General features: G+C 39.2%; 1 protein-coding gene across 11 annotated transcripts in view; it reads left to right on the top strand.

Moving 5' to 3' along the window:
• MACROD2 (mono-ADP ribosylhydrolase 2) overlaps nucleotides 1–22,896 on the top strand; it is a gene marked incomplete at its 3' end in the record, with an annotated part of 1,819,824 nt that overhangs the window by 1,192,362 nt on the left and 604,566 nt on the right. For all 11 annotated transcript variants that reach the window (XM_080931763.1, XM_080931769.1, XM_080931766.1 and 8 more), the window contains exon 7: nucleotides 14,487–14,517. In XM_080931763.1, coding sequence (XP_080787889.1) covers nucleotides 14,487–14,517 — 31 coding nt within the window. The remainder of the gene's footprint in view (nucleotides 1–14,486; nucleotides 14,518–22,896) is intronic.

A 22,896-nucleotide genomic window follows, 5' to 3' on the forward strand; every position in this document is an offset into this window, starting at 1 on the left:
TCTAGGCAGCAAAGCCCCACTTTCCCCTCACCGACTGTTTAAGTTGCTGACTAGCAGCTGGCAAGTTTAGAAGGACAGTATAGTGTCTCATTAGAGCTGACCTTGCCTTAGTGAATGCGAACAAGGAATGACTGGAAGTAACTGTAGAAGGAAGAGGAAATGGGGATTCCATCCAGTCAAACACAGCCACAAAAAGAAAGTGGCCTATAACTGGGAAGGAAATTAAACAGAGCTGTTAGTTCTGAGAAGCTTCAATCAGTTTCTTATAAAAGCCTAAATCAACTGGTGATTATAATAATGAACCCATTCTTGGAAGCCTGTCAGACCACTGAATCACAGTAGTTAGCATACAAATGGCTGTCAGGAAACCATTTACAGAGCCTTCCTCCAAACCTGAGAAAATTCACTTGAAATTCTGGCCAAAAGAACCATCTCGCCTTCTGTTTTCATTCACAAACAAAATTAACAAACCATGTGACTTTCTCATTAACACATTTATACATCTACATGTGTGCATACATGTGCTTCTTCCCAGGCAACTTGCCTAAGCTAAAGGGTCTTCTTAGACAGAACTGTTGGGCAACTGGATCAAGCCTTACTTGAAGTTACACTTATTTTCCAGTCAGGCACTAGTGGTGGTTGAAGGAGTCTGCCTGTCAATCATATTTCTCTATGCTGATCTTTCCCCTATCATAAAGGTAATGTCTGACTTCATTGCATTCACACCCAGGATTATAATAAAACAAAGACTCAGTGTATTCTCTAGGATTGAGATTTTATTCTTCTCTCATAAAATATATCTGAATCAGAGACTCTGCTACATCCATTCCTCCAAGTCCCCATACCTTCTCTCCCCCCATCTACTCCTCTTTCCCTTCAGAAAACAGGGATATTAACAGAACACAGCCAAACAAAGAGTAGTAAGTCCAGGCATAAACCCTCATATGGAGGCTGGATGAGGCAACACAGTAGGAGCTTTAAGTATGGCTTTAGCTTATTTTTAGTGAATTACTGGCATGTTATTTTTTTTTCATACTGGTCCTGCATATTTCCCCACGCAGAAGAAATCATCGTGAATGACCAGCTGAAGCTCCCTTCATGCAGGTTCAGGATAATGCCAGGTGGATTTAGACAGCAATTACAAGGAAATATGTCGAAATAGCGCATGTGTTTTGTCCTGAGCTGGCAGAACCCTCTTGCAGACTAACTGTACCTCACAGTGTTCTTATTGCCACTCATTTTCATAATAGAGTCCATTTGGAAAAACTCTTACAGCCATCGATGGTCCGCAAAGTACAGCCATGTTTAGGGACCTGAGTAGCAATTCTTGAACTTGAAAAATATGGTGATGATCAATTTCCTTTTCCCCTTCCTTTCTTGCTTTCCTTTATATAAGTGATCCTACAGAGTGCGTCTTTTAGACATCTCTTTCTTAGTCATTATCCCCTAATTAATTCCCTTGTTAAATATAAAGAGTGCATTAGGCTTGACTAATGTCTTCCTTTGTGTCTAAGAAAAGAGGAATTTATTACCTTTACATATTGACTCAAGCTGCATAATCACAACTCATTTGTTTAAAGCCCTCTTTAGTCATGAGCCATACTGGAGTTTAGGCCCCAAGCAACAGTCAAGAGTCTCACCTGCCTCTCATCAGTATGATGTGGAGTCAGGTGTTTGCACATATAATTGGCCATAGATCTGACTGTATTCACATGGAAGCCCATCTTTTCCTTTATATAATGTTTTCCTGTTCACACCATGGAACTGTAAAGGGGCTGAAGTAGAAGTGCCCAATTTGTGGAGGGAACATGCTGACATTTTAAGGGACAGAAGAGAGGTGTCAAAAAATCTGCAGGCACAAAAATCTACATATGTGTTGGCACACTGGCAATCTGCTCCGCTCCAATTATGTGCTTCCCCCGAGGAATTGGTAACACTGAAAAGGACTTCAGCTCCTCCCAGGGGAGAGCGCTTGGCTCTAAGGGGACATAGCACGAGATTATGTGATATAGCAGTGATAAGGAGAGAGAGCAATTAGAGCATGGCTCCCAAAGTGTAGCCCTGGGAGCCAGCGGCAGCCCTGGGAACTTGTTAGGAACACAGTTTCCCACTCTAGACCTTCTGGATTATATAGACTCTGGTTTCAGCCTCCTGGAGATTTGTGTTCAGTTAAAAGTCTAGTAGAACTCATCTGGCAATGCACAACTGAATTGTATCACTCATAATGCTGAGGCAGGAGGATTACAAAATTGAGGCCAGCCTGGACTCTGTGCCTAAACCATATCAATATAAACATCAGCAATTTAAAAACTGGTAATGTATTCCCGTTAAATAGTACCTGAAAGGGCTTTTCTATCTCGGTGACACTATGAAAGAATTCTTCTATCTAATCAGCCCTTTCACAAAATGCTAGGCTGCTCAGCATGGACTTGTCTCTCCTTTCTTTGATTTCAGTGTCTCCATTCTACAGTACCCAGTGCTTAGATTTTAAGCCAGAGGATCAGTGCATGCATCTGAGATTTGCTCCTTAGCTACTGTGGGACTCTGGGGAGAGTACCCATTACTTCTGTGGGTAGTAATATTAATAATGCCTATTAATTCTCACTTTGGTTAAAATGAGAAAGCATAAACCACACCATTATTCTATGCAGTGTTGCTATAATGAAATAAACTGAGCACCTCCCGAAGAAAAGACTTGTTAACTCAAAGTTTACGAAGTTTGAGAATGAAGTTATGGCACCTGACAGGCACTGGTTAGGAGCCTCTTTTGGTAAAATATACCATGGCAGCAACATGGTTAACGGTCAGAGGGAGTGGCTGTATGAGACAGGAAGCTAGAGATACTCAGGGAACACGTTTGTTTTTTGTTCAATGGCAAGTACTCCTGGACATGAAAATGATCATGAAATAAATTTATTAACCTATTTTAAGGCTAATGCTCCAGGGAATTAACAGCCTTTTACTAGGGCTGACCTTTTAAAGTTCCCTTGACCTCTCACCAAGGCCATAGTAATCATGAAGCACGTGAACTTTAGAAGGACACATTGAAACCATAGCCAAACTATGGTGCCGTTTTTTTCCTGAGAAATATAGCCTATATTAATTTGTCAGCTGTTGTTTGTTTGCTCTTTTTGTTTTCTGGAGGTCAACTTACTAATTCCTGATAAAAAGAATCTCTTCCAAAATAACCTCTAAGATATTTCAGGGTAAAAGTACTGTGGCCAGCCACAGAGGCAAACAACATTAACAATTGCCTCAGACTAGTTTCCCAGAAGCAGAGCTCTCTGAAAAGATGCTAGGGGCAAGGGATTTAGTATAAATGGTTTCCTGAGTGGGGGATGAGCATGAAAAAGATGGTAAATACCAGGAAAGAATCCCAAGTGATGCGAGCAATGTGCATTCATCACTGAGGACCTCTGGACGATGCAGGTGATACTTCAGCATTTTTCCCATCGAGAAAGAGGAACAGGAGTGTATACAAATTGTCCATAAGTCAATAATCAATAATTACTAACTTGCTTCTAGATGGAGGGAGGACATTTGACTATGGGACTACTTGCTCCTTCTGTGCACTGGAAGATGGATGTCAGCATGCTGGTCTTGTCCTCTGTAAACTCTGGGATGTATGCACCGGAGTGTAAGGATGATAAAGCTTGACACTCTAGAGCTAGGGAGGTGGCTCAGTTGATACAGTGCCTGGTGCACAGAGGAGAGACCTGAGTTCAGATTCCAGAACCAACATAGAGGTGCTGAGTTTGTAACACCAGCCCCAGACGGGGTGAGGGTTAAAAGATTGGGTAACTGAGCCCTGGTGGCCAGCCAGTCTAACTTACCTGGGGAGCTCTAGGTTCAGTGAGAAACCAAGTCTGACTTTGACCTCTGACCTCCACAAATGCCCTGATAGGAGAGTGAATGCACCAGTATACATGTGTATAAGGCACACATACATAATGAGGTACTGTACTGAGTGTGTCTCTTGTAGGCTTAGTAAGGACAGTTTCAAGTTCTTGCATCTAAAGCTCCTGGCCAAAGGCTGGTGTTCTAGCAGCCAGGACTCTTGACTCTTGTCTTTCATTTTTGTGTGCACAGGACTTTTATAGTCATGTCCCCCTTCTTCAATCAGGAAATTGCTCTCTGAAGGCACAGTTAGGGATGGCAGTGGCTGAGAGCTGTGGCCTTTCAGCCTCAAGTGGGTAATTTACTTCTCAGGGGATCTAAAATGATTGACTCTTATCTCAATTTCCCTTGGACATTGCAGCAGCTTTACCAAAGGGCATCCCCAGCAACTCTTTACCCCGGGGTACCAAAGTTGACAAATTTGCTGGATATATGCACTTAAACATGATGACAATGAGGATCCTTACCGAATGATAATTCAACAAGGTCATTTGAAAGTCACCATTTAGGGGACACAGTGTTTCAGTACAAGACTATAACAAAACACAATTGTGTTGCTGTTAGTACGAGAAGGCTTGGTTTGTTTGAGTTTGTTGCGTTCCTTTGCCGTTATGTAGAGTTTACAGAGTGAGCATTATGGCATGGAATGCATATTCGTTGTGGTTCAGCAGGTTTATGGAGACCCGATTTCATTTTCACATATGCAGAGTTTTCAGTGAAACATTTCCACCAGTCATATGAGCAACCTCAAGCAGAAAGCAAGTTCTTCCCTCGGCTGGTTCCAACATTTTGCATCCTAATAAATTCATAGTGGAACTAATCCAGCTGTCTTCTTGCATAATATAAAGTTTGGAAGGGAACTGCTACTATTCAAGGCAACATAATAGTTTGTTTTATATTGCATGGAGTTGTATCATTATAAACACGAAAGCAGCTGGCAATAAATGACTTTATGACAGCTATTTGAAAGGTATCATGAAGAAAACAAAAGGCAATCGAGTTATTGCTTATAATTGTTGTGTAGATGTGCTCCTCCAGTGTTCGCAGAGCACCACACTGGCCCTTCTTATGTGATCTTGTTCATACTCTCTTATAAGATGGTGGTCTTCAAATCACTCGTCTGATTAACCGAATGTGCAACATGTTGGCATTTACATTTGCAAGTGTAGTGGTTTTGAGACAGCTCAGTAGTTAAGAGCATTGCCTGCTCTTCCGGAGGCTCTAAGTTCAATCCTCAGCAATCACGTGGTGGCTCATAATCATATATAACAGAATTTAATGTCCTCTTCTCTCATTCAGTTATACATGTAGATGAAGTATACACACATACACACACACATGTATATATCTTTTTAAAAAGAGTACTTTTTGTTTGTTTCAGGGTAGTATCTTTTTATATAGTTTTATATATGCCAGAAAGAAGTAGAAATGATTCTATTTTTAATAGCACAATGAAAACAAACAAGGCTCAACAGTATGGTGAAGATAAATAAACCCATGCTATAGAATCATAGACAGCTATTATAGACCTGAGCCAGCTCAGCACACACTAGCATTTAAAAGTCCTCATGGCCTAAAATTAGGTCATAAAAGTCACATGACTATATATATATATATATATATATATATATATATATATATATATATATATATACACACGTACATATATATGTGTACATATATATAATACAAGAGATTCATTTATTCATAAATCTATCAGCAAATTTTTTTTGGGGGGTTCCTATTATTATATAAAAATGAACAAAACAGAGATTGTCATGAGATCTCACACCTTAAGTTGTAAGAGTGGAGCAGGGGTGGGATTGGTAGTTGAAATTGAAAAGGCAATGAAAACCATTGAGTCTCATGGGAACAACATCTTCAGAAAGTACCCAGGAGACTATGTGAGAAATAGTGACTTGCTTGAAGTCATGAAGAGCCTGTGGAGGTGGTGACAACTGATTAGAGATCTAACAAGAACAAGAAACAAATCCATAGGGACATCTCAGAAAGGAGTGGTTCCATGTAGAGGAGACAGAAAGGCCGAAGGCCCAGAAGCAAGATCATGCTTTAGGAATCTGAACAAATCAGAGGAAGGAATGGGCCTGACAGACTATGAGGAGCAGGGAGAGTTGACATAAAGATGGATCACAATGAGACTTTTGGCCTTGGTACCATGAAGAGCCTCGGAATCTAGGCTGAGGTTGTGGTAGAAAGTGATTTAATAAAATGAGCAAAGACCCTTGTGAGTGCATGTGAATGGGCTGGAAGCATGCCCACCATGCTGTTGGTAGTTATGCTTCAGAAGGTTGTTAGTGTGATAAGATCAAGGTAGGGGTATGACTAGCAAAGTTTCTACTGCTGTCTGCCCATACCTATCTTGTTTCGGCCTTGTATTCATGCATTGTTTGTATAACTAAGAACTATTTTAATATATTTTTTCTAATTTGAGGTCTCATATAATGTATTTTAGTGCATAGTTCTTCCCTAAATCCATCCCTCACTTCCCAATACCTCCCAATTTCATATATATGCATGTATATATATACATGTATGAATCTGTGCATATATATATATATATATATATATATATATATATATATATATATATATATAATCTATGGAGTTCAGTTTGTATGGTATATATGCCCTTGGTGGGGACATCCACTAGAGTTTGGCAGTCACACTACAGTGTCACACTCTTAAAGAAAACACTCTCTCTTACCCAGATGCTATCAAATAGTAATGCCTCCTCAGTGAAGGGTGGGCACTTTTGGTCCCCTTTTGGCTCCATGCAGAGATGTTAACTGGCCTGATCACAGCTACCACAGCTGCTGTGTGTACATGAGAGCAGTAGTGGCCGTGTGATGGCCAGAAGACATTGCTTTGCTCTAGTCTCCAATGACCTCTGGTTTTCACAGTCTTTCTGTCCCCTGTTTCTAGTAGGCCCCTGAGCCTTAGATGGAAGGGCATGTTATAATGTTATATATGTCCAACTTGTGACTCAGTACTCCTCTGACATTTATTCTCTGCCCTTGAATTAGTTGTGAAGTTCTGTTTCCATGTTAACCACTGCCTATTGCACTAAAAAGCTTCTTTTATAAAGTCTGAGACCTGTACTAATCTATAGGAATTGAGATGTAAATTTAGAGGGCAGTTTGATGCTAGCTAAGTCCATTTGGCACAATCCCAGTAGCAAGTCCCAGTAGGAGATCCCAACCATGGTCAAGGATAGATTTATGGTACCAAGCTAAGAGATATTCAAGTGAAAAGGTAGATTACTTTTCATACAATAAGATAAGCAAATTCCTTGATGTTTCTTACTAATATTGGCCATTGTCCTTCATAGCTTGATTCTACAAGTATAAACAGAAAGCAATGGCTGTTTTAACAGCCCATTTATGAAATAAATTCTGTGACATCCATTGAGCTTTGAGCTCAGTACTAGATGCTTAGTAGTAATTAGAGAAAAGATATCCGTGATTATAGCCATGTTGCTGCTTCCCAGCACAATAGGACTTGTGCTTTTCTTTAAAAACTATAGCACTATAGAATTGAATACCTTACTAAGACATATACATCAGCTATATAAGTCATTCTCAGATGGGGAGCTGAGACACCTTTTGTACATGTCACCAACTCTTAAGTTGTGAGTGACCTTAGTCTCTTGTCCCTTCTTTAAGTTTCTCATCACTCCACCAGTGCTGGTCCAACTCTAACCAGTCACTTTCCACATTTGGTGAACCTGAGGCTGTGAGTGACACATTAGGTGCATTTATTTCCAAGGTAAATTCATATCACATCCTCAAATTGGAATCCAGCAATCCTTAATGCAATGCATTATAATTATGTAAAGTTTGGCCAGGTTTCCATCACTGCCATTGGCACACCAATGCTGCATAGCAAACCACTCCTCAACTCAATGGCTTGTACCAGGAAGTGTTTCTTTCTTGCACACAGAGAGAAGTTGGTTGTTATCACAACTGATCCAAGGTTGGATTTTATCCCTCCCTTTAGCTCGTCTCTCAGATGTCCTGGAGCAGACAGCGACAGGCTTCTCTCATCATACACTCCACGAGCCTCCTCAGAAGGCAAGAATATAAAAGTTTAAAGCCGAACAGAATGGCCATCGTTATCATATTGGCAAGATAACTCACATAATTGAGTTTATTACTTATGAAAGAAAGAAATTTTCATAGACACTGGCTTTAGTGATGCATATATATAATTGTAACAAATGCCATAGGATACAAGGCTTAAGCAACACACATTTGGTTGTCAGAGTTTTAAAGGCTAGAAAGTTCAACATCAAGGTGTTGGTAGCTTACTGTTTAGGTAAGACTGTCTTTGAACATAGCCTTATTTGTTAACTATTTTGTAGTTCAAAAAGAGATAGTCTCTGCCATGTTCCTTCTTAGAAGAACACTAATTCCAGTTTCTTCTATGCTAGGAAAAGTGTGCTTTCATTCAGTACATTTAAATTTCAAGAAATGAATTGGTAATGGGTAACAACCTCAGACCTGATTACCAGGTGGAATACCTGATAATCCACCTGATACCCAGTGGAATCTCTTAGTCAGTTGAGAGCACTATGAAAAATAATGATATATTGGATGGCTGAGATATTAGAAGTAGAGTGCTAGTCAGCTTAAGTTTTGAAGACTGCAGAGTCATTTTCTTCTTCTGTCTTCACATAATAGTAAATGGCAAACCTAGATCAAACCACAAAGGAAATTCTTTCACTTGTAAGAACTCTGAATCATGATCTAGTTTCCCCTAAACTACTAAGTATCATTACAGCAGGGTACAGATTTTAGTATATAAATTTGGAAGGGAGAGATGGGTAGGAACAATCTTTTCATCCATTGCAAAACTGAGGAAACCATATAGCAAGAGGTGTGGCTGAAAGGACAAAGGCTAGAAGACGGTGATGAAGATTATGAAGCTCCTAGTAACATGTAAAACATATTTTGTGTATGCCACGTCAAAACTGTCTTACCTATTAGAGCTGGAAAAAGGTTTATTAGAGTCTCAGAAGAATCTGGATTGACAGTATTCTTTTTACAAACTAAAATTCCAAAGTGCTCTACCTCATAGATGAGGGAACTATGGCACAGCTAAAGACAAAGTATTGTCCTCTGGATTCTACTGTGTGAGACATGGTCCTCATATTCCAGTGTCTTTAATAGAATTCCTTCTGTATGTTGGGTATTCTTCCAGCAAGGAATAGTTGTTAATAAGTTGCTTTGCATTCTAAATTAGAAAAGATTATCAGTTAAAAAAGTTGCTTTGTCTTTTCACATGAGCACTTGTTTTCTGTCTTTCCTGAAAGATTTACTTAACACTCGTAGTACGTTGGCTTTTAGTTGGCTAATGAATGAGAGGCATTTGAAGACACATATATGCCTTACCTTTAAGATGTTGTCTGAAGGCCTTTGCAGACACTGGGGCATTAGCAAAGGAACCAGCTGCAAACATTGAAAGGGATGGTAGAGACCTTAAAGGAGCTAGAACAGAGAGCTTGTATTAGATGTTACCATTCTGCACAAGACAAAAATAGAAGAGTGAAAACCTTAGGTTGACAGATTAAAGATTAAAGGAGTGACTCAGAAGTATTGCTATGTACATATAAGGGAATTTTAGGAAATAATCATTTTTCTCTTCTTTTCATCAAGTTTAGCAGGTATACCCAGCATGTGGTCCCAGGGCCACATGTTTCATAGTTCTCAAGCATCAACTATGTAATAATGCCATGTCAGTACCAAAAGATTGTTTGTGCCCTATTGCTTCCGAGAATCATCTTAATAATTTAAACATACTGATTTCAGCAAAATACTAAATGATAATCAAACATGTTATACTTTGACCTATGGAACATTGTTTTTCTTAGTAGTATATAGAGAAACAAACTAATATTTTCTGCAAGTGACAGCTTTCTAAATTTAGTGTAATATAATATGTAATTAACAATTACTTAAACAGAAGGTGGTAATGTTATTTGCTTGCAAGTTACACAAACTGGAATGAACCATGAAATGTGTGTGTTGTCTCAGAAACTGAAAGATCTCCAAGGTTGGAAACACTTTGTATTAATTACACTAACTGGTTACTGATACCGGGACTCCCCATCTGTTTATCCTTGTGAGTAAACAGTGCCCACAAGTTACTTAATACTAGTTACTGATAATACTAGTTACTTAAGTCAATGAACCCCTTCACTTGGAATTGAAAATGGGTTGAGCCTGTTAAATAGCTAAGAGGTTTCCCAAGAGTGCATGGTTTGACAATGAATACGGATGAGAGAAAATTTTCTTCTGCTCTCATTAAGACTCAGAGAAGTATAGAGCATAAGGGTCAGTGATGAGGAGTGATATTTTGGTCAACTGAGAAGCCTTAAGGCTCCTGCTTTGTCATGCGGTTAGTGAGATAGAAAGAGCAAAACTGGGGGCAAAAAGAACATGGGACACAGAATCTACAGACTTTTCAATACTAGTGCATTTGTAAGTGTGCAAAACTGACCTTTGAAGATAAGGAAGTGGTTTCCACTGGTCGTCTAATCTACAGCTTTACAAATCAAGAGCCCTCTATGCATGCCAAGTCAAGTGGTCAGTTATATTTTTCCCAAGAGAACAAGCATATTCTGGTAAATCAAACTTGCTTAGCTGAAAGCCAAACTCCATGAAGCAGGTTTCTGACATTTCTATGATCAGACCACATTGGCACAGAATTCTTTGCTTTCAGTTTGCTGGTAGGACACTCTAGAGTCTTACAAATTGGGCTACTGATGTCATTTTGGAAATTCTGTAGCTGACTGCTGAGTTAAAAGTACTTCAAATAAACAAAATAATTGGCCTGGGTCTGGATACAATCTCACATCTCTCCATGAAAGAGGAGCTCTGAGGACGAGAATTTTGTTAAATGCAACTTTCAAATAAAGACACCTTAGTCTTCTCATTTCTTGTGTCCACATTGTAAATTTATTATGGGCAACAACATATGTATGAATGTACTATAAAATCACTCAGCTCCACCCCCTTCCTCTGCTCTTCTCTTTTTTCTCTTCATTCTCCTCCCGTGCAATAAAGTGTGATTAATGTTAGAAATTTGGTTTACATGAATTATGCTCAAAGTTATTTCATGTAACATAAATTTTGCATGCCATTACATTTCTATCTGTGCTTTATCACTGCCTCTTTGAGCTAACACCATAATATTACCAAAGTCATCCTCTATTGTATTCTTATTTCCCTTCTCATTTAGGACAGCAATGTCATCTGTGAATGAAGCTATTTCTCCTTGTTAAAACAGACAAGGCATTTTGTACACTCAGCCTTAGACAGTTACATGATTGATTCCAAGAGAGGACTGGAGCCCAGGCAAATAACAGTTACCCTTCTGCCCAGTGCCTTCTTTCTTCTGCTACATCTGATGAGAAAATGACTAGTGTATCTGGACTTGAGAGTTAAGTGGAAGACAGTTAGTTCAGATGAATTCTCCAGGAAGCTCTGAGACACAGTGAGCATGTCTGTTAACAAGTCCTTCAGGGGTGGCATCTGGGGAAGAGGGAGAAAAGAAGCTGCAGTAGACTAGACGGAGAAGCAAGAGGAAGGCCCAGTGCCAGGCCCTGATGATACCATGCAGAGCTCTGATACATGTAGGGCCTTTCATTATTACGTTGAGGAAGCCAAGATGTCCAGTCCTTTGTACCCTTCATTGATCTGTTCCAGGTATGGGCTGCCCCCAAAAGGTCAAGGTTCTAAGGTTGATATCATCTTGCAGCCAGGACAGTCCCTGGAAAGTCTTTTCATCAAAGGCTGTCTTCTGAAAGCTCTCTGCATCAGAAGTCCTCAAAGAGGGTGATTTGTCCCTTAAGGAACATTTAAAGATCTAAGTATCATCATGACTAGAAAAGCATCTCTGGCATCTAGTGGGATATGTCCATGGACACTCCAAACAAGCATAGGACAGCCTTTAAGAACAGAGAACTATATGATCCAAAGCATCAATAGTGCTGTGATAAGGAAGGCCAGCTCCAGGCCAGTAAGTCTTTTGAAACAACCTGCTGGGTATCACTGTGTCCACTCTTGATGCCATCCTTAGTGAACTTATAGCTTGTCAGACACTTTTTTTTTCTTAGTATTCCAACAAAACTTTGGGGCCAGCCTCAAGTTTTCCTTTGCCAGTGAGGAAACTGACTGTCAGGGCAGTTAAATGAGCTGTGTCAATCATTAAGTGGAGGAGGATAGTTGTGGGGTATAAAGTACTTGTTTGTAGACACAGTTGCTGCATCATCTTTTCTCCCCCTGGAAGTTTAAAATGTGCTCCCCAAATACACCCCTTACATTACTGACTGTTCTGAGTTTAAAACGTGCTACCCAAATACACCCCCTACATTTCTGACTATTCTGAGTTGGAGACAGAAGCAAAGAGAGAGTACAAGAGCAGACGCTGGAGACAGAATTCTTTATTTTTTTCTTTTACTTTTTATTTAAGATAGGCTTTTTTTTCTTACTATGTATTCTGATTACAGTTTCTCCTCCTCCAATCCCTCCAATATGATCCCGGTTCCCCAACCACCCAAATCCAAAGCCTTTCCTTCTAGGATTCAAACAGGCATATAAAATATTAGTAAAATATAAAAACAAACAGGAATTGGACAAAGCAAACAGGCTACAGGGCTTGTGTGTGAGGAGCTAACTAAAAAGCACAAAGACATTCACACACATAAAAATCCCATAAAAAATAAGACCAGAAACCATCACATATATTCAAGGGACCTGTTTGGTAAAAAAAAAAAAAAAAGAAAAAAAGAAAAAAGAAGAAGAAGAAGAGGGGAGAAAAAGAGGAAAGGAGGGGAGGGGAAGAGAGGGGAGTAAAGTGGAGGGGAGGGGAGGGGAACGGAGGAGAAGGGAGGGGGCAGAGAAGAGGGGAGGGGAGTGGAGGAGAGGGAAGGGGAGGGGAGTGGAAGAGAGATCGAGAGAAAGCAATATGAGACAAGGGACCTCCAAAAGCAACAGAATTTGTTTTATGTTGGTTGGGCATGAGGTCTGTCCTTAATAGAAGTTGGTATAGCTTTAGGGACTCCATTGGAGAGAACTAAGCTTTGTTTATGTGTTTGAGTGTTTATAAATTGGAGGTAGCTGCTGGGTTAAGAATAGGGCCTTGTTTCCTTCTTCTCCCAGCTCTGGGGCCCCACTGTCCTGCGCTGTCCTTGTGTATGCTACTACAGTCCCTGTGGGTTCCTGTATTAGTTCTGCCCTGTTTGGAAGGCCTTGTTTCATGTGTACTCCATTCTCACTGCATTTTAAAATCCTCCTGCCTCTTTGTTCTGAGATTGGAGAGGAGGGATTTGAGGGAGACATCTCATTAAGAACTCAGCATTTCAAGGTCTTGGCATATTGTCTCACTGTGGGTCTCTGTATATCCTCCTTCCTGTCTGCTGGAGGAGAAAGCTTCTCTGGTGATGGCTGAGAAAGACAGTAGTAATCTCTGAGTATAGCAGAAGGGTGTTAGACAGCTTATTGCTTTAAAGTTCATTACTTTACCATAACAGTAGTATTATGACATCTCTCATGTCCCTGGCCTATCTAGTCTTAGGTTCTTAGTCACTCAAGCAGTATCAGGTATGGGTTCTAGCTCATGAAGTGGGTCTGAAATTCTTAGATAATGGTTTTGTACCCTTATGACAGCAGTGTATTTTGCAGGCTATTCACCACTGTTCATCAACGGTTGTGTATCTTGGTTAGTGTTTACCTTTCTTCTCTGGCAGCATGCAGAGTACTGGCTAGCACCTTGAATGCTAGTCAATAGAGTTGAAGGTTTTAGGTTGCCATCAGCTTGATTTATCTATGTTCCATGAGTTGTATTTTTATTCAGCAAATGGGCCTTACTGTCAGTTTATGGAGAGTATCCAATAGTCTTGACAAAACTGTGTTGGGTTGTATAAGGATATCCATGGCCATTTGGCCAAAAACTTGAATAGATATAACCCATTTCTAGAATGACATGTTTTATTTTGTGATGAGAGATGTCTAGTTGGGGCTATCCTGAAGGTGCCCTCCTCATGTCAAGGACAAGAATTTGAGATCAGGATATGTCTGTACAAATAACCCTTGTTATGTGACCCTATTTTTTCTATCATCAATCTAATCTACCACCCTCAGACCAAGTCCTTTGCCTTGTCATCTAGTAATACTCTATTCCTTGTCCAATTCAACACACACTAAGTGTTCAATTCTAATTCCATCTTTGGGTTTTCAATTCCTTTTGAAAGTCTACATTCCATAAAATTTTCCAATTATGCATATGTTGAGCTTTTCCTCTTGATAGGCTTTGGACACTCTACCTGAAGAACTCTTAAGGGGGTATTAGCAGTTAAACCTTGCTTCCTCTGAAGAATTGTCTTATGAGAATCCTGAAAATTTAACATCTGTGCTTTGTGAGTTGATCTAAATACTTGAACTCACAGGTCTGAGCTAACTTCATAAATGGAAGCAATTCAGCTGTAAAGCAGAATAGAGGTATATATGATGATATTGAACAAAGCTATTCTTTTAAAATTTACTGTTATTTCTGTGGTTTATTCACAGGCATTCCCCTGCATTTCAACAGGCATTTATGGTAAGTGATTTAACATTTGATGGTGTTCTTAATATTGTTGTTGTCAAACTGTTGGGGGATAAGTAACAGTTAACTAGAAAAATACAAGATTCTTTCATGAATTTCTTTTTCTGTGATTCAGATAGACTGGAAATGCATGTCAAATTTCACCAAGGAACCCCACAGGGTTATTCAGTGTGTTTTGTGTTCTTGGATTTGGTTAAACTGAACATCCACATGAAATGATTTGACACATGGTATCTCTAAGTCCTTTGTTACATAAAAAAACAAATGTTTAATCAAAGTTGGCTTCTAAAGTTGTTCTCTTTAATAAAGTCAGATTTTTCTCTCAGAAAATGTATAATATAACTAAAGCCTAGCATCATTGTTTTGTTGTGACTTGCAAAAATGCATTAAAATACATAAACAAATATATCTGTATCATCTTCCGCTTTTATGATAGCCAAAGGAGTGACTGTTAACAAAAACAAATAATTTTAGTAACCTACAAATGTTTTTTTCCAGATATTTATTGATTGTTTTAAGTAGTATGAAAAGAACTTTTTCTTAACTTAGCATTCCTTTAAAAGCCTTAACTAGAATAAGATGAAAAAGTCCTAGCAAATAAAACACAGTGACTAAAGACTTGGCTGTTCACTTCAACATTCATGGCAGGACTTCCTCCTCCACTTCTGATTTTACCTTAGAAATCAGGATTCCATGCTTTGGAATTGGGCAGATAGGGTCTGGGCTCTCCAAGCTGTTTGTATATTCCCCCTGTACCACTCCCTCTTTACAAATGCCTACCTAGAAATCTTAACTATTTGCTCAAGAAAAACATTGTTTGCAAGTGGTAATGAGTCCAGTTCCACCCTTCAGTTTGTGGGGACTGTGGCCAGGTATCACTGCAGACATGACAGTTTTCATTGTGAGGACATTCCTTCATCACAACCTTGATTTTCTTCAACAACAAACAAACACAGGGCTGCCTAAACGACAACACTCGGCTCTTTGTCTCTGATCATGTTAAGCCATTGTTCCCTTTTGTTTCTTAAAGTTGTGGTAATGTCCAAAGAATTATCTAGGGTATGCTGTGGAAAGGGGAATCAACTAGAAAGAAAAAGTAAAAGAAAGATGAAAACTATTAAAACAGACCCAAGAATAGACAGAGAATACCAAGTCCAATCTAAAGTTGAGTCATGGACAATCTTCATTCAAGGACAAGAATTCTTTCTTAGAGAGAAAACATGGCTGGAAATTTTACAACTGGTTCAAGTTACCCCTTAAGAGGAGAAGGAAATAGTAAGGACAGTTGTAATTTCAATAGAGTGGCTCATCTTAACTTCCTGAAAGGGTTGGGCTTTACTTACTCTTCTCATTGTTATGATGAAATACTTGGCAAACACTTATTGAAGACAGGCTCTTACTTTGGCTGTGAGTTTGAGTGTATCCTTCACAATGGGTAAGGTCTGGTTGTGAGAAGGTGAGAGAGCTGGTGATATTGTATACGTAGTTATGAAACAGGAAGGTATGAGTGCTGCTCAGCTTGCGTCCTGCTCCTCTTCAGGTAGGACCCCAACCCATGGAGCCATGCCGGGTCCATTCAGGGTAGGACTCTCCTTCTTAGTTAATATCTATGGGAATACCTCACTGATACACAGCGAGGTGTAGCTCCCAGGTAATTCCAGACCTAGTCAAGCTGACAATGAGGATTAGTCACTGCTGATGCTCTCAGGTAAGTGTAGACATTTCTATTAGGGTAAGTTGAAGAAAACAGCACTCAGGGGTTGGTTTCTCATCTGAGTTCTCTTTGTTTTGGGAAATTTATGAATAAGGCTGATTCATAAATTAACTCATGGCTGTTAGGACCCAAGATCCATGTTCAGTTTTAATCTATGACATCTATTTCACTAACTTGTAGAAAATTTCAAAATGCCTAGTTTACGGCCCATTCTACACTGGGCTATTTGAAAGACACACCCATAACCCTTGTGAAAGCAAAGTTTTCTGATTAGCCTTTTATCCCTTGGCCAGACACAGAGTGTTAAATGCTTGTTTTCTTGTTCTGGTAGTACCTCCTCCTTAATTACTTGCTTAGTTTAATTTTTGTCTTGGTCTCTGAAAGTTTGATCTAGTAATGTATTTAAAGAAAGTAGTCTTTGGCTAGAAAGGAAAAATAAATTAAAAACAAGAAACTAATTGTGTAAGCATTTGTAGTTCCTAGTACAATTTGAGTAACATTTTAGAATAATCTTAAGTTCCACTTGCTGCCTTTCTCACGCCATAATGCAGTCCATGCTAGATCAATTTTCATGAAGCCACTGGCTTTATGATCCCCATCTGCTCAGGAGCCTTGGATTTCATTCATTTGCTCTCAAGTTCATCTTCATTCTCTCTCCCAGGTGCAATGGGCACTTTCTATGTTCCCTGAAATGATCATACTTTCGGAGGAGGGAGAACCCAAACCCTCTGTGAGATGATGTGAAGTAGTGTCCTCAGACTTATAGGATTCATACACTTTTGCATATTTAAAAGAACAATTTAGTTTGTAGCATCTCTAACCTGGTTTTGATATTTGAAACAATGTCCTTATGCTTGAGATCCTGCTGCCCCAGCTTTCTGGGTTTACACATATAAAACATCATGTCCAGCTTGGGCAGTTTCTAATTAATTAATTAATTATTAATTATGGAAGTTAATTGTTATGAAATACTTGTCAGGACTAATATTTTGTTTTCAGCTCATCATTTGGTATTTCTCCATCCTGAAATGTCCTCTGTAACATACATCTAATAAATCTTAGAACACATGGATAACAAGCTCCATGGATCCATCTTTTTTATAAAACATGCCTTTATCATATGTGTGCACCCAGACACAGGCAGCCACATGACAAAGTTGTAATTTATCTGCACTATCTCCATCCTTGCTTTCTACCCTAAACTACAAGGAAAACCCACTATGCATATCTAATCAGGTTGCACTTCAACCTCCAGGAAGCCTAAAATATCTAGGCCTTAGAGATTATTTATTGTACCTCCTGAAACCCTGGGGGATTTATACATGACTTATAAACACTTGCAAATGTGATTCCTCACAGTTTCTGAATAAGTTTTATACTCACAGCCAATTTAGACTCTTCTTATTATCATTATTGTTATTTTGTGTTGCAAAAATGTCAAGCCTCTTGTACTTTCTAGGCAGATGGTATAGCACTAAGCTGTATGGCTGGACATATAGTCTTCTTCTAGCATCGCAATATCCTGGTGCATAAATTTTGCATAACTCATACCCAGCAGGACACTTTGTATCTATTGATTAGCAAATATTTTTTGTTGTTGCTAGTAATAGTGTAATACAAATTATGTTGTTTTGCTGCCTAGCTAGAGATATAGAATAAATCTTTGATAAGCAAAATAACAGGCAAAAAAAGGTAATCAGTTGTCATCTTTTTTAAGATTTGTCTCTTGATACATTAAACACAAACATTATACATATACACTTGCTATTGTGGGGATGTTTTGCTACATGGATACATTGTACAATGTTCAAACAAGACTGCATATGTCCATCACCATTCAAAATCACTTCTCCTTGCACTTTGAAATATGTAATGCTTTGGGTTATCTATAATCATCCTACCCAAGTGACATTTTCTTGGTTGGTAAACTCTATTTTAGAGAAAAGAAATGTTTCTCAAACTGCTGTTTGTGGACATGATATGCCAAACAAGGACTCAGAACCTGCTCATCTGAGAGCCCACGCTTCGTGAACAGGGCATTTCCCCTACCTGGAATCCATTGTGCTTTACTATAGCTCCTGGGACTGTGGTCAGTGTGGGATATACCAGCCAGGGACCTGACATACTGTGACTTCTGAATTGCCTCCCTCCATAGGCTTCTGAAGTGTCCCTATCAGTCAGTTGCTTACTGTGTGTATACCAACACGTAGAGTCTTGGCCTGCAAGGGAGCTGCCGCTACTCTCGGGATCTTGAGTATAGTGGATGCATGTTTTGAAAACATTTAGTTAAGGGCAGGACCCTCTAGTGCTCACATATTTCTGCAGCAGCCTCATTTGACAGAAACTATTAAAATGGACGATTATATTCCAACCCCAGAACATGACCAACCCCAGCACTCAAGTGCTACATAATCCCAGTAGAAGCCCCTGACTCCCAACCCTTTTCCTACTTCTTAACTTTGTGGAGGCAAGGCTTGCAGTGCCCCCAGAATCAGGTGAGGACAACAGTCTAGACTATGATTCAACCTGATTGAAGGAAGTGTCATGGTGGGAACAGACTCACTTCTTTGTAGTTTTCCTCAGAGGAGAAACCAGACTTTACTACCAGGCCTTCGGGGCTGCCCAGCTGCTGTGTAAGGTTTTCAGCTCAGCTGCTGCCCAGAGCCCCAGACCTCCTGCTGACTCCCAGAATGAAAAGCCTCATTTAGGAAGGCACCAAAGAAAAGCCAGTGTTACTTTTAGAAAAATAGGTCCAGGTGAGGCTAACCCTCTGGATCCCTGTTAAACATTTCAGTTGGCGTCCACATTAGTCTCAGAGGGACAATTCTGAACTTCTCTGATGGACTTCTCTGATCTGATGCGTGCCTTCTGCCCTCTGAGCCACATTTGGATACTCTAGTGCTAATAAGTTTAACAAGAAGAAAAAAATAAGAAAACAGACTAGACATGATACAGAGCAAAGGAATTTTTACTAGAAGCAAATGGCAAAAATAGTTGTCGTCTGTTTTATGAGAGTCGCTAGAGTTAACTGAAGTTTAGGCAGAAATCTATGTCCATTCAGTATTGGGAAATTAAATAAATCGTCTCCTGGGAGAAAAGGGCAAACATCTGAAGCGTGGTTGTATATGATGGGATATTTTTAGAGAGGAAGGAATTTGACACAATGAGTTATTGGCTGAAAACCTGCGCAGACAAGTAAACCAGTGCTTAGCTGAAGTAACTGCTAGAATGCAAGGCCTATTCTTTTCAAAATCCCTTACCAAATGTTGTGGGACCGAACTTTCTAACTGTACCCTTCATTGAGATTTAGGTTCATTTGTCTTTCTGCTTCCAAGGAGCACAAGGAAAAACAGTGTGATGTGTTATTAAGGTTCTATGGGAATGGTAAATGGTTTTGCTTTGTGTGTGTGTGTGTGTGTGTGTGTGTGTGTGTGTGTGTGTGTGTGTGTGTGTGTGGTCTAAGTTGACATGCATGCCTTGGAAGAGATTGAGGACACGCCTGTCTACAACCCCATGACCATGCTGCGGGTAAACCTGCCACTGTGTGCTTCAAATACACAGGTTTGGGAAGGTGTGGCCACCAGGCTGTATAATTCTGAGCTTGCTGCAATGAATAGCTCTCTCTGGTAATGCTCTTGGGAACCAAAGGGGGCGAGTGGAGATGACAATAGTATGTGCCCTTGCTTTCATCTCTGCTACCTCCCCACTTATAGACTTTTTTCCCTCTTCCCTTTGATATTTCCATTTGCTTTGAAAACTTCCTTTTAGGTGATCTAATAATGATTTGTCTTCCTTTCATAAAAATCTGCCTTCTGGCATGCTAGGATTTTTTTTATCCTTGTCAAGTTATACCCACTATAGGAAATATTATCACTCTTGGCAATCCCTGACTTAACCACTGTCTCCACAAAGCAGATGACATTAGAATTAGTGTAGCTTACTTCTCCTGTGAAAACAAGTTGCTGCTGCCAAATCCATCTCAATTCCATCCCATTTGAATGTTGTTCTAGAAGGTGACCATCATGACACTGTAGACAGACCTAGCTGGAGAGGACAAAATCTCAGCTGTTACACTGCTTCTCACCCTCTGAGGCCTTTTGATTTGGATCGAAAATTTCAGCCGATATAGTCAGACAAACCCTTGTTAACATGCACATTCCACAAAACAAGGTCCATCCTTTTCTAAGCTAAAGTGGTCTCTAAAGGTAAAAAAGACATCATAGAAACCCAAAGCAAAACAGTAGCCCTATGTCATGTTAGAGAATGTAATAGGAAAATATTCTCAAGTATCTAGCAAAGGTATTTGCTAGTTTGTCTCGTATAAAGAAGACACTAAGTGTGCATAGGCAGGGCTTTTTCTCAGGAGCTCCACTGAAATTGGTTTAGGGGATACTGAGGACATGGTTGGAAGCATGTCCACACTGCCCCCTATGCTGCTTCAACTGAACTTCATGATGATAACTCAAACGTGATTTGAGTTATATTTTATTTATTTATTCATCTACATTCTTTCTGATGTTTAAGCATGTGTTCCCTTGTAATTTTGCCAGAGTACAAATGTGACCAGGACTTAAAAGGAAACCATGAGTTCCAAACCAACCCTTTCTTACATGCTATTTTTTATGATCATGCTACATTTTGTTTTAAAAATGACTGCCTCTACAAGTAATATTGAAACACGAACACTTTTAAAGATCCAGGAACACTACAGTAGCAAAAGCCTTTAAAGGATTCAAGAATACTACTCTAGCAAATCTCAGAGCCTGCATGTTTCACAGTACATGTGGGTAAGCCTTTCAGATACTTTGAGAACTAAATCATTGTCATGAAACAGCCCCTACAGATCTTCTTGGGAGATTTTCAGAACTGTCTACATGTGAATGAAATTACTTTTTAATGTAGCAGTTTAGAATGGCTATTCTTGCCTGGTAGCAATGGTAATGATCAATCATCATTGTCAACGTGACTGGATTCCAAATCATCTAAACTACACATTTCTGTGTATGTCCATAAGAGTATTTCATAGAGATCTAACCACCTTGAATCTAACACCACTCCTCATGGGCTCATGACCCAGACTGAGGAAGAGAAGGAACAACATACAAAGAATCATGAGAAATAGTTTTATCTTGTGACATTGTGGGTTGCATGTTTCAGGAAGTCGAACAGAAAATTATTTCAAATTTCTGTATATCCTCCCATTTCCTTACCCTAAATGGAATAGCAGCCATTTTCCTTGTTTCTTAGGCACACTTAGATCTAAAGGGCAAGTTTCAATAAACATAGTTGAGCTGTATTGAGAAGAAAATAATTCTGACAGTTCTTAGAGAAGTCAAGTGTGTTTATTTCTTCAGGACAGTGATTTTCATGTCAAATCCAGTTTTAGTCAATGATTCTATTTTTAAAATATATCTTGGAATTCACTTGAAATGCAGACTTTTACTTAGGGTAAAGTTAAGCTAAAGAGAGAGGGATGGAGAGAGACTCTGGATTTCTATGGCTTACTGAATGTAGATGCTTTTCCCACTTTGGCCACAGATTCAAAGCAAGCATTGTGTTTTTGAGAGGATTTGTCCTCCTTCGTCATTTATGGATCTATGAACATACTGTGTGGCCAGGTAGTTACTATGGTGACATTGATTTTGTTGACTTATGTCAGATGTATGTATGTATGTATGTATGTATGTATGTATATATGTATGTATGTATGTATGTATGTATCTGCCTGTCTGTCTGTCTATCTATACCTATTTATTATCTGTCTCTATTATCTATCATCTATTTATCTATCTGTAATCATATATATGTTTACATATATACATATCTCAAGACAAAGAACAGACCCTCTATCACAGTGTTTTTGAATACAGAATAATTACATTGTATATATTTCATTCAAGAGAAGGTTTGCTGTGACCAACCTTAAACAGAGGATGAAAACTTTCAGATAACTTAGAATGTACTTGCTTGATTATGCTTCAGTAATGAGGGAAAAAAAGGAAGAATTCATCTTGACAAATTTTCAGACTTCACCACTCATGGGACATAGTAAGTCAATGAACCAAATCAGCCTCATCAACTTAGGAATAGTATCACCTCGAGTTTCTGCTTATGTTATAAGAATAGATAATGTTTTAAATAGCATACTTTATTAATTTTTAATATTTTATTACAATATTTTTATTGCCTTTAACATTTAGATTTTCGAAAGAAGAGTTTTTTTAGGCATCTGAACAATAACCCATATTTTGATGATTAGCCAGCCCATTTAAACATTCAGGTCTTGACTGAACTACACTTACAACCTTTGCTCCTCATATTTCTTGGAAAAGGCTCAAGGATACTAGTAGATGCTTAAATCAGCATGTCGAGGACACATAAGTAGTAGTACAGAGTTCTGTATTGTGATTCTGGCCCATCTTCAAAGAAGTCCTTGGAGGAACCTACTATAATTTGTTTCTGTGTCACCCTATTTTCTGAGGTTACATAAAGTCCAAACCTACCTTCATGGGTCCCTAGAAGCTGCAGCAGCATGCCAGGAATTTAGGAACTCTTGGAAACCAGAGCTGAGAGACAGAATCTGATCACAGAGGAAATACTGCTGCAAGAGTCAATTGTGATATATCACTGTACAGTCAATGCTTAATGCTTACAACTAA

The sequence above is a fragment of the Micromys minutus genome (assembly GCF_963924665.1).
Source record: "Micromys minutus genome assembly, chromosome: 17".
NCBI lineage: Eukaryota > Metazoa > Chordata > Mammalia > Rodentia > Muridae > Micromys > Micromys minutus.